General features: G+C 45.3%; 1 protein-coding gene across 3 annotated transcripts in view; it reads right to left on the minus strand.

The window, feature by feature from the left end:
* Positions 1-1,878: 1,878 nt before the first annotated feature.
* snrkb (SNF related kinase b) overlaps positions 1,879-12,711 on the minus strand; it is a 49,187-nt gene continuing 38,354 nt past the window's right edge. For all 3 annotated transcript variants that reach the window (XM_090213227.1, XM_021593323.3, XM_090213232.1), the window contains 4 exons: positions 8,270-8,411; positions 4,968-5,180; positions 4,626-4,763; positions 1,879-4,293 (listed from right to left, as the gene is read on the minus strand). In XM_090213227.1, coding sequence (XP_090069353.1) covers positions 3,069-4,293; positions 4,626-4,763; positions 4,968-5,180; positions 8,270-8,411 — 1,718 coding nt within the window. In that variant the 3' untranslated portion in view covers positions 1,879-3,068. The remainder of the gene's footprint in view (positions 4,294-4,625; positions 4,764-4,967; positions 5,181-8,269; positions 8,412-12,711) is intronic.

Below are 12,711 nucleotides of genomic sequence, written 5' to 3' on the forward strand. Positions count from 1 at the left end.
TATACTTAACATATAAAAGGGACGCAAAAAGGCACTATTTTTGTGGAACGACCCAGCACATGTTAAATTCTGCCCGTTGGACATTGGTTGCAATGCTCTCATCAAGTTTGTTTGTTTATTTGTCATATGCACATTCACTGACCGATAATGTATCATGTTTGTAGTTATTTTTTTTGTCATTTAAATGCATGTATATTCATGTTAGTGCTTTTGGTATGTGTCAAGTACAATAAATGTATTTTGACAAGATGGATTGTGTAATAGTGGCAGCCTATTAGAAGACTTGGAGGTGTGGCTTGTTGGGGCGTGGCTAAGTCTTTTTAGCCTCATGTGACAAATTGACATGACACTTAATGTGTTATGTTGTGTTCTGTGCTTAAATGTTAAGCTTGTAGACTGACAGTTCTGCAGTCTTAATGAGACTCACATAACTGCATGTGATACCAAAGAGCCTACTAAAGCTTCATTGTTAAGACAGTCACCATTTTGCTGCAATACGATTTGGCATTTTTTTTTCATGTTTGCCATACATTTTAATAAAAAAATATATTTCTTACAAATACATTTAAATGCATGTTGGAATATATTTAACAAAACACTTCCAAATACATGTCAAAATATATTCTAAAATACATCTTTAATGTATTTCAGAATGCATTTTAAAATACATTAAATACATTTTTTGATGACTTTAACATATATTGTGATATACATTTTTATACACATTGATATAAACCTTTTAAATATATTCTGTCATTTATGTTGGAATGTATTTAAAGTGTATTCAATAAATAAAAATGCATTATTTCGCCAATTTTTTTAAAATTTCACATGTATCCTAAATAATTTATCAAAACATATATTTGAAATGTATTTTTTCCCCCCATATGGGCACTCATGAGACTCATGATCACTCCGGATGAATTCTGTCACACTTACAACACAAAACAATTGTTATAATCACACACCTCTCTTCTACAACAAAAAAAAATAAACGTTATGATAAAAGAGTTCAATGGCATTTGTAAGAATAAGGATAAAGTACATACCAGTATACACAAACAATCTGGAAGACCTGCATTTACTTAGTTGATACCATATCATATATATACACTGCTCAAAAAAATAAAGGGAACACTAAAATAACACATCCTAGATCTGAATGAATGAAATATTCTTATTAAATACTTTTTTCTTTACATAGTTGAATGTGCTGACAACAAAAATCACACAAAAATGATCAATGGAAATCAAATTTATCAACCCATGGAGGTCTGGATTTGGAGTCACACTCCAAATTAAAGTGGAAAACCACACTACAGGCTGATCCAACTTCGATGTAATGTCCTTAAAACAAGTCAAAATGAGGCTCAGTAGTGTGGAGGTAGCGGAGGTAGCGGTCCTGCTGCTGGGTTGTTGCCCTCCTACGGCCTCCTCCACGTCTCCTGATGTACTGGCCTGTCTCCTGTTAGCGCCTCTATGCTCTGGACACTACGCTGACAGACACAGCAAACCTTCTTGCCACAGTTCACATTGATGTGCCATCCTGGATGAGCTGCACTACCTGAGCCATTTGTGTGGGTTGTAGACTCCGTCTCATGCTACCACCAGAGTGAAAGCACCGCCAGCATTCAAAAGTGACCAAAACATCAGCCAGGAAGCATAGGAACTGAGAAGTGGTCTGTGGTCACCACCTGCAGAACCACTCCTTTATTGGGGGTGTCTTGCTAATTGCCTATAATTTCCACCTGTTGTCTATTCCATTTGCACAACAGCATGTGAAATTTATTGTCAATCAGTGTTGCTTCCTAAGTGGACAGTTTGATAACACAGAAGTGTGATTGACTTGGAGTTACATTGTGTTGTTTAAGTGTTCCCTTTATTTTTTTGAGCAGTATATATTTTTAAGTCTCCATTATGAAACTCTGTCCAAAAATGTTTCTCTCCCTGGGTGTTGCTCTTACATTCAGTTTAGATCCCAAGCCTTGCTACTGTAACACACGTGATATGAACCATGGTCTCCCACGGCTCCCAACGCAGACCCTGATCACGTGACCATGAGCAACCAAGTCCGACAAGTCCACTACATTCACCCCCCTTTGACCTCCTCCCCCACGAGAGATCGCCTCACGTTGGTCGCCAATGTAACATACAGGATATCATCGCGGGTCTCCCTAGGGAGCAACCAGGCCAGTAGACCAAGAGGAAATTCCCCCATGGTCCAAGGTCAGACACTGGTTTTGAAGTTCGCAAGCGAGGCTACTTCATCACGTGACCATGAGCAACGCTGCCCGACACATCTCCTTATGCACTACTGTGTACCACTGAGATTCAACAATGCACCCACATTAGTGCACCAACAATGTCATTGACGTAAGTAACCCCGCGCATTAAATTATACCATGCTTCCAGCTACACTGTCTAGAGCATCATCACACCTTCCATCATGCCGCTAGCTGAGCTAACGAAGGATGGCGCCTGAGGCATGGAGTGTAGCTTTCACCTATACAGCATGCATCATCTTACACATTCCAATTATAGCACTGTACTAGCAGGCCTCAGAGTGACAACATACCATATGCTAAAATGGGCTCAGTTCTAGATAGGCTAGTACAAAATGAAAAGCTATGATACAAGGGCAAATAAAATAGCAATCAATTCAAAGCTACAGTATATCGTGATAGTCTAAGAAGACCACACAAAAAGCATTTTCTATAGTCCAGTACATAGCAGCACAATGAGGTCCAGTTTTTGTCTCACAAAGAAAGCAGCAGTAGACGTTAAGTATGAAGAGGTCAGGGTGGGGGCCACACAGGTCTAACTACAATTGGCTGGAACGTGTCTGAGGTCACAGTATGATAATTCCGTTTAGGTTGGACGCAGACCGATAGTTCAGATAGGCTACATACTGTCTGCACCAGTGTTTTGTGTTGAAGTTGAAGTAGATGGAACAGTGACAGGGTCTGGGCCTGGTGTGAGGGTGTCAGGAGTGATGCCCATTCCTACCCCTTGGCTAGGGGACAGAGTGAGTAATGTGGGAGGTATAGGGTATCTACAGGTGGCCCTGCCTACAGTACATGGCAGCAGTTGTACTGGGCGAAGGGCAGGAGTTTCTCCTTGGAGGTGGGCTGGATGTTGAAGGACAGGGCCTTCTCACAGAGAGGGAACTGCAGCAGGCGGTCTCTCAGGTTCACATTCTTCCCCTTTCCAGGATCCAGTCTGAACGTAGGGTCGGTCCCCGTCTCCCTGGGCCCAAGGCGACCCTGTGGTGCATTGTGGGATCGCTCTAATTGAAGCTCCTCCGGAGTGTCCCCTTCAGACTCCCCACCAAGCCCTCTCACCTTGCGGGTCATCTCCACCCCGTCGGGGCCCAGGTCCACACAGTGGTTATGGGGCAGAGAGCGGGGTGAGGCGCCTGGGGTGGACCCCCCACCCTGCACCAGGAGCTTAGGCTTGGACTCTGTGGTGTTGTTGTTTTTAAGAATAGCATCTTCCCCTTCTATGATGTCTGGGCTGGGAGTTTCCTGTTGCCCACAACAACACTGCACCCCCCCGAGGCGAGGCAGGTATGGAGGTTGAGCTTTAGGGCTGATCGAACTACCATTGATTGGCTGGTCTGAAGTCAAATGACTACCTAGCCTCAGTTGGTCACATGACATGTCTCCTTCCTCCATGGGCTTCTCCCCTGACTCCATCATACCCTGTTCTTGTTCCTGTATGGCTGCCAGCTGGTCAGGCTCCATCTCTCTGCTGTGGCTAGAAACCCTGGCCTGCAGCTCCCTGTCCCACTCCCCCCTCTCTGTCTCCAGTGCCTCCTCCACTGAGGTGGCCAACAGGCCTGTTTCCTCTCCCTGACCTGGGACTACTCTGACTGGGCTCTGTGAAGCCTCTGGAGCTGTGAGCATGGGACTAGACTGTTCTGTAGACACAGAGGTTGATACCAAGCCTATTATATGAGGCAGTGTTTGAATATTATGAAATCCAACATGTGGTTTGCCTGTCTCTTCCGCCTCATCTTCCTCCTCCTCTTCCTCTTCACAGATAAGCTGCAGGGCTCCCAGGCTCTTGATCTGTGGAGGTTCGTCAGGAGGTGAAGGGTGCAGGGTGAGCCCCAGGCAGGGCTCTGTGCTGTACTTAGGGAAGGGGCTCTCTGTGCGACTTGGCTGTGGCTGAAGCAGCAGGGGCCTGTGGGTCAGGAAGTCCACAGCATCAGACACCCCTCGGCGGGGACAGCCAGCCAGCAGGCCATGGAGCCCCCTCTGCTCCAGATCCAGAGGCTCAGACCGCGGCCTCCTGCAGAAGAGAAAGATATATTAGAAATAAGTTCATGATCAGCTAGTTGCATTTTTACTATGACTGACAGCAATGTGTGCCTTTGTGAATCATTGTGACTGACTGACTGCACTGTGTGCCTTTGTGAATCATTGTGACTGACTGACTGACTGCACTGTGTGCCTTTGTGAATCATTGTGACTGACTGACTGCACTGTGTGCCTTTGTGAATCATTGTGACTGACTGACTGACTGCACTGTGTGCCTTTGTGAATCATTGTGACTGACTGACTGCACTGTGTGCCTTTGTGAATCATTGTGACTGACTGTACTAAATGAATGCTGAGTCTTACTGGAGTTGTGATGGCTCGGCCCACGAACTGTCAACTTTCGGGATCTCGCTGGGCTGCTCCTGCTTGTCTCTCAGGATGCGCTCCCCCAGCAGGTAATACGTGGCTGTGATGTGGTTGTATTGATCCGCTTCTAGAGCCCTGGGCGTACCAGAATGACACAAAATGTTGTTTAAATTTAGAATAGAATATTTTAAAACAACCACATTTCAGAACTGCATCCACAAATGCATATCACCAAGTTATCTTGCTTGAAAAGCTTTCAGATCTGAGGTAGAGTACAAAGGAAGAGGATTGAGAGAAGGAGAATCTGGGGAGAAGAGGAAGATATAGGGAAGTCCTCACTGTTGGATGGCATCGCGGTCAGCGATGTTGCCGCTGGTCATGGCGTGGAGGATGATCTCGTGTTCCTCCCGGGACAGGCTGCGGTGGGAGGTGAGGGGGGCGGCACTGTGCCCTGTGGGGGAGGGGTTGACCCCCTGCAGCCAGGGGTGGTTCTCGATCTCCTCCAGGGAGGCACGGCTAGACGGGTCCCTCTGCAGCATACGGGAGATCAAACTGGGAGAAAGAGAGAGAGAGACAGATAGAAAGAGAGAGAGAGACAGTTGAGAATTCACCTTCCATAGATCAGATACTATATATACCTCTGTGGCCTCTTTTTTGTAACACCGGTACACGAGTGAAGTTCTCATGCATACTGATTCAGTTATTGACAGTCAAAGCACATAACCCCATTTATCTGCCATTACGAGAGTGAATGAGATCAAACTGTCAATCTATTTCATCATCAATATTCATGAGCGCCTGCAGACATCAGACAGTCTTTAGGTGCATCCATGCAGGGCAGGTAATTTGATGAAAGGCATGGCTGAGAGGCATGGCACAGCCTGACTCTGTGCATCATCATGCAGGCTCTGACGCAGGATGGGGACTTTGTATTCCTCTCTATATGTCTGTGAGTGTGTGTGTGCAGAGAGGTATGCAAAGTCTGCATCAGAATCTATTTGTTATTGTGACTGTTTTAATGCAGTGAGGCTGAGAGCTGGCTCTAGTCTGGTGTAGAGGAACAAGTTCCTGTGAATGACCACCAGGGGATGCCACTGCTCCCTTCGTCTCACTGGTAGGTGTATGTGTGTGTGTGTGTGTGTGTGTGTGTGTGTGTGTGTGTGTGTGTGTCATCTTGCTCTTTTATCCTCGTGGGGACCTAAAATCTCCAAAAGTCCCCACAGGGATAGTAAAACAAGGAAACATCTCCTCGTGGGGACATAGAATATGTTATTTTGAGTTTAGGGGTTAGGTTTAGGGTTACAATTAGGGTTAGGGTTAGGGTTGGAATTAGGGTTAGGGTAAGGGGTTATGTTTAGGGTTAAGGTTAGGTTTAGGGTTAAGGTTAGGGTAAGGGTTAAGTTTAGGGGTTAGGGAAAATTGTATTTTGAATGGAAATCAATTTTAGGTCCCCACGAGGATAGAAAAACAATTGTGTGTGTGTGTGTATGTTTGCACAAGCCTTTAAGTGGTTTAACCATGCAAGACCAGGATCACCATTCAGCCTAAAGGCTCTATCCTCCTTAAATAATGCCCTATGTCCATTTACACTGTGCAAGTACCCATACTTCTCTGAACCTCCAATCCAATAATGCTCTTGTTGTTTGGTATATCCTATTCATACTACTGAAATATTAATACAAACGAATGATTTACACACTGTCTTCCTAACTGACCCATGCACATCTCACAACACTACTACACAGTAAAGCAAAGCACTTAATACAAAGTAAGAGTAGGTAGGGAGAGAGAGAGAGAAAAAGAGCAACAGAGGGACAGCACGAGAGAGAGATAGCAGGAGAGCTAGAGATAGCAGGAGAAAGAGAGATAGCAGGAGAAAGAGAGCAACAGAGGGGAGAGAGAGAGATAGCAGGAGAAAGAGAGATAGCAGGAGAAAGAGAGCAACAGAGGAGAGATAACAGGAGAAAGAGAGATAGCAGGAGAGAGAGAGCAACAGAGGAGAGAGAGAGAGATAGCAGGAGAAAGAGAGATAGCAGGAGAGAGGGAGACAGAGATAGCAGGAGAAAGAGAGCAACAGAGAGGAGAGATAGCAGAAGAGAGGGAGAGAGAGAGCAACAGGGGGGAGAGAGATATCAGGAGAGAGAGGGGAAGAGAGAGGGGAGTGAGAGGGAGATAGTGAGAGAGAGATTATAGGAGAGAGAGGAATAGAGAGATGGAGGGTGGGTGGGGAGAGGCCTGCTTTCGCTCTGTTGATTGTGCCCACAGGACTGTTCTGTTTTGCTAGGAATCATCTTCCCATGAAAAGAGCATTCATCAGGGCCTTGGTCATATGACCCAGGTTTTATGTTTGAAACTGTTCCTGAGCCAGTCAGTTAGATGTCTGAGGCTCAATCATCTGACTCAGAACCACAAGGTCTGGGAGGTCTGGACTGCGGTTCAGTGGCTGCAGGGGTGTTCTTGAGTCTCAAACACAAATAGCATTGGTACCAAGGGGCATAGCTAATTCATCCCTTTTTAACACAAAGACAGTTATGTTCAGATTGAACTTTAATAGATACCAGAGCTGGGGTGAGATCTGGGTTGAGATCTGGGGTGAGATCTGGGGTGAGATGTAGAATGGAGTGACTAGGTATCCAGGGATTGATCGTAACCACGCAATGAATTACAGACAAGTGGCAGTCCAATACTGTATGGATCTGAACCAATTCACTCAGCAACTCTCAGTTTCCTAGAACTCTCATCATTTTTGGAAATCCTGAGATAAACTTTCATTTCAGCCATCTCTTTATTCTACCCACTGGTTGGCTGGCCACCTCAAATCAACTTTCAATATTGTATTCCCTATTCAGTGATTGGCTTGCGCCCTCTGACAAAAACAGCCAAAGAGCACAGGGTAGGCTGTGTCCAGAAGGCTGTTTGCACGAGGTTCTCAGTCAGGTGTGAGGTTCAGAGTTTGGGCGATAGGAGACCCATTTTAATAAAATCTCACCCACCTCTTTGACATCATTCAGATCACATCAATACGCTCCACAAACGTCTGCCTTGCCTAACATCCCTGTTAAGATTTAAAATGACAGATGATCAAGCCCGCTGGTGTCTAGAGAGTTAGGTAAATCAACCTTTCATTTTCTTGCACCTTACTTGTGGAATGATCAACAATTACAACTGGTGCCTCTAGGGCATTTCAGCCGTTTGTCAGGGGTCCTTTTTACTGACGAATGTGTCCGTTTTTTAGGATTGTTTTGCTTTTCATGTATTGTTGTGTATAATAACGTGTATTTTATTGTGCATATGAATGTGTAGTTTGATGTGTATTGTGGTGCTATACAGGGCTCATCTGGAAAACAGACCTTGGTCTCAGCACTGACTCCTTGTCAAAATAGAGGTTGGCTGGGGCTGACTGGGGTAGGGCAGGTTAGGGCCAGGCATTCAGAAACACACAGAGAGCCGACAACTGGCATCGTTGTTATTATGTGTCTGTATGTATCACTGTTGCATAACCACAGTCTATTTCTAGTGCATCTGAGAGAATTATAAAAACCATATGACATATTTAAACTGCATTGTATGACACCGTGTTGAGGTTAATGCATGGTGTGTGTGAGAGCTGGAGGCTCAAAGGAGAGGGTGATGCTACTCACTCTTTACAGTCTGCGGAGACATGGGCGGGGACGGTGTAGCGACAGTCCATAATCATGGTGAGCGTCTCACTGTCATTGGTCTCCTGGAATGGCGGCTGTCCACACACCAGCATGAAGAGGATCACCCCCAGTGACCAAATATCTGGAACACAAACACAGTCACCATAGATACATAAACACATTGTCAAACTTCTCAATGTGAGTATGCACACACATACTATTTGATCACTAGGGCCCAGATATTTGTATGGTCAGGACTCCTTGCCCTAATAATCATTGGAACAAACCAACCAACAAACATCTACAGTATAACTGTCCCTCAGTAGGCTGGTTCCAGTGGCTGAAATGAATGATGTTGTTTACAGATCCAGGCCTTTGTCCCAGACAGCTGGTGAGTACATACAGTATGTAACTCTCCCTCCCCCAGTCAGTGTGTCATTGGCAAGGTCTGGAGCCTGGAGCAAACACACAGGCCTTGAGACACTCCGGGCAAACCTCTCACCCACACTGTGAGTGGCCCTATGAGACAGAGAGAGCCAACCTCTCACCCACACTGACACTCCGTGTCCCTATGGCCCTGCAATGGCTCGCAGAACTACTTCTACTTCTAACTACTTCTATGTCATACTGGACATAGAGACATAACAATGCTATCCACTGACTCTGGGGAAGTATCCCTTCAAGGTTCAGTTAATGATGTGGGGCGGCAGGTAGCCTAGTGGTTAGAGCGTTGGACTAGTAACCGAAAGGTTGCAAGATTGAATCCCCGAGCTGACAAGGTAAAAATCTGTTGTTCTGCCCCTGAACAAGGCAGTTAACCTGCTGTTCCTAGGCCATCATTGTAAATAATAATTTGTTCTTAACTGACTTGCCTAGTTAAATACAAGTAAAATGTATGTGAGAAAGCCCTGTATGAGGATAGATTTTACCCATGTGGAATCCCAGTGATTATTCTCCTGTTCTGTCTCTGTGATCTCTCTCTATATACTGTATATACACTGAACAAAATATATAAAACGCAACATGCTACAATTTCAAAGATTTTACTGAGTTACAGTTCCTATAATAAAATCAGTCAATGTAAATAAATAAAATAATAAATGTAACGAGTGCGCTGAGAGTCGGGAAGCAAGTTCAGGGAGTGTTTTAATAAATAAATTAGGCCCAATGTAACGAGTGCGCTGAGAGTCGGGAAGCAAGTTCAGGGAGTGTTTTAATAAATAAATTAGGCCCAATGTAACGAGTGCGCTGAGAGTCAGGAAGCAAGTTCAGGGAGTGTTTTAATAAATAAATTAGGCCCAATGTAACGAGTGCGCTGAGAGTCGGGAAGCAAGTTCAGGGAGTGTTTTAATAAATAAATTAGGCCCAATGTAACGACTGCGCTGAGAGTCAGGAAGCAAGTTCAGGGAGTGTTTTAATAAATAAATTAGGCCCAATGTAACGAGTGCGCTGAGAGTCAGGAAGCAAGTTCAGGGAGTGAGTGTTTTAATAAATAAATTAGGCCCAATGTAACGAGTGCGCTGAGAGTCGGGAAGCAAGTTCAGGGAGTGTTTTAATAAATAAATTAGGCCCAATGTAACGAGTGCGCTGAGAGTCGGGAAGCAAGTTCAGGGAGTGTTTTAATAAATAAATTAGGCCCAATGTAACGAGTGCGCTGAGAGTCAGGAAGCAAGTTCAGGGAGTGTTTTAATAAATAAATTAGGCCCAATGTAACGAGTGCGCTGAGAGTCAGGAAGCAAGTTCAGGGAGTGTTTTAATAAATAAATTAGGCCCAATGTAACGAGTGCGCTGAGAGTCAGGAAGCAAGTTCAGGGAGTGTTTTAATAAATAAATAAAACAATAAACACGTAACACAAACAACGCACCAACATGAAAACAGAGTCAATAACACCTGAGGAAAGAACCAAGGGGAGTGACAGATACAGGGAAAATAATCAAGGAGGGGATGGAGTGTCGTGTGTCATGAGGCGCAGGTACGTGAGACGATGGTGACAGGTGTGCGGGATAATCAACAGCCTGATGACCTAGAGGCCAGAGAGAGAGAGTATACGTGACACTCTAATCGATGGATTTGCATCTGTTGGTCCAAGATACTTAAAAAAAGGTAGGGGCATGGATAAGAAAACCAGTCCTCCATTTTCCTCATGCAGGGCGACATCTCCTTCGCATAGAGTTGATCAGGCTGTTGATTGTGGCCTGTGGAATGTTGTCCCACAACTCTTCAATGGCTGTCCAAAGTTGCTGGATATTAGGGGGAAATGGAACATGCTGTCATATAATTCGATCTAAATCAAATCAAATCAAATCAAATCAAATTTTATTTGTCACATACACATGGTTAGCAGATGTTAATGCGAGTGTAGCGAAATGCTTGTGCTTCTAGTTCCGACAATGCAGTAATAACAAGTAATCTAACTAACAATTCCAAAACTACTGTCTTGTACACAGTGTAAGGGGATAAAGAATATGTACATAAGGATATATGAATGAGTGATGGTACAGAGCAGCATAGGCAAGGTACAGTAGATGGTATCGGGTACAGTATGTACAAATGAGATGAGTATGTAAACAAAGTGGCATAGTATAGTATAAAGTGGCTAGTGATACAAGTATTACATAAGGATACCGTCGATGATATAGAGTACAGTATATATGTATGCATATGAGATGAATAATGTAGGGTAAGTAACATTTATATAAGGTAGCATTGTTTAAAGTGGCTAGTGATATATTTACATCATTTCCCATCAATTCCCATTATTAAAGTGGCTGGAGTTGAGTCAGTGTCAGTGTGTTGGCAGCAGCCACTCAGTGTTAGTGGTGGCTGTTTAACAGTCTGATGGCCTTGAGATAGAAGCTGTTTTTCAGTCTCTCGGTCCCAGCTTTGATGCACCTGTACTGACCTCGCCTTCTGGATGATAGCGGGGTGAACAGGCAGTGGCTCGGGTGGTTGATGTCCTTGATGATCTTTATGGCCTTCCTGTGACATCGGGTGGTGTAGGTGTCCTGGAGGGCAGGTAGTTTGCCCCCGGTGATGCGTTGTGCAGACCTCACTACCCTCTGGAGAGCCTTACGGTTGAGGGCGGTGCAGTTGCCATACCAGGCGGTGATACAGCCCGCCAGGATGCTCTCGATTGTGCATCTGTAGAAGTTTGTGAGTGCTTTTGGTGACAAGCCGAATTTCTTCAGCCTCCTGAGGTTGAAGAGGCGCTGCTGCGCCTTCTTCACGATGCTGTCTGTGTGAGTGGACCAATTCAGTTTGTCTGTGATGTGTATGCCGAGGAACTTAAAACTTGCTACCCTCTCCACTACTGTTCCATCGATGTGGATAGGGGGGTGTTCCCTCTGCTGTTTCCTGAAGTCCACAATCATCTCCTTAGTTTTGTTGACGTTGAGTGTGAGGTTGTTTTCCTGACACCACACTCCGAGGGCCCTCACCTCCTCCCTGTAGGCCGTCTCATCGTTGTTGGTAATCAAGCCTACCACTGTTGTGTCGTCCGCAAACTTGATGATTGAGTTGGAGGCGTGCGTGGCCACGCAGTCGTGGGTGAACAGGGAGTACAGGAGAGGGCTCAGAACGCAACCTTGTGGGGCCCCAGTGTTGAGGATCAGCGGGGAGGAGATGTTGTTGCCTACCCTCACCACCTGGGGGCGGCCCGTCAGGAAGTCCAGTACCCAGTTGCACAGGGCGGGGTCGAGACCCAGGGTCTCGAGCTTGATGACGAGCTTGGAGGGTACTATGGTGTTGAATGCCGAGCTGTAGTCGATGAACAGCATTCTCACATAGGTATTCCTCTTGTCCAGATGGGTTAGGGCAGTGTGCAGTGTGGTTGAGATTGCATCGTCTGTGGACCTATTTGGGCGGTAAGCAAATCTAGAGCATCCCAAACCTGCTCAATGGTTGACATGTCTGATGAATATGCAGGCCATCGAAGAACTGGAAAATGTTCTGCTTCTAGGAATTGTGTACAGATGCTAGCGACATGGAGCCATGCATTATCATGCTGAAACATGAGGTGAATGAATGGCATGACAATGGGCTTCAGGATCTCATCACGGTACCTCGTTGCATTCAAATTGCCATCAATAAAATGCAATTGTGTTTGTTGTCCATAGCTTATTCCTGCCCATACCATAACCCCACCGCCACCATGGGGCACTCATGGTGGCAAACCACTCACCCACACAACGCCATACTCGCTGTCTGCCATCTGCCCAGTACAGTTGAAACCAGGATTCATCCTTGAAGAGCAAACTTCTCCAGCATACTAGTGGTCATCGAAGGTGAGAATTTGCCCAATGAAGTTGGTTACAATGCCGAAGTACAATCAGGTACAATCATCCCCTGTTGAGGATGATGAGCACACAGATGAGCTTCCCTGAGACGGTTTCTGACAGTTTATGCAGAAATTCTTCAGTTGTGCAAACCCACAGTTTCATCA

This window comes from Oncorhynchus mykiss, chromosome 1 (genome assembly GCF_057628025.1).
Source record: "Oncorhynchus mykiss isolate SJ-2025 chromosome 1, ASM5762802v1, whole genome shotgun sequence".
Taxonomy (NCBI): Eukaryota; Metazoa; Chordata; class Actinopteri; order Salmoniformes; family Salmonidae; genus Oncorhynchus; species Oncorhynchus mykiss.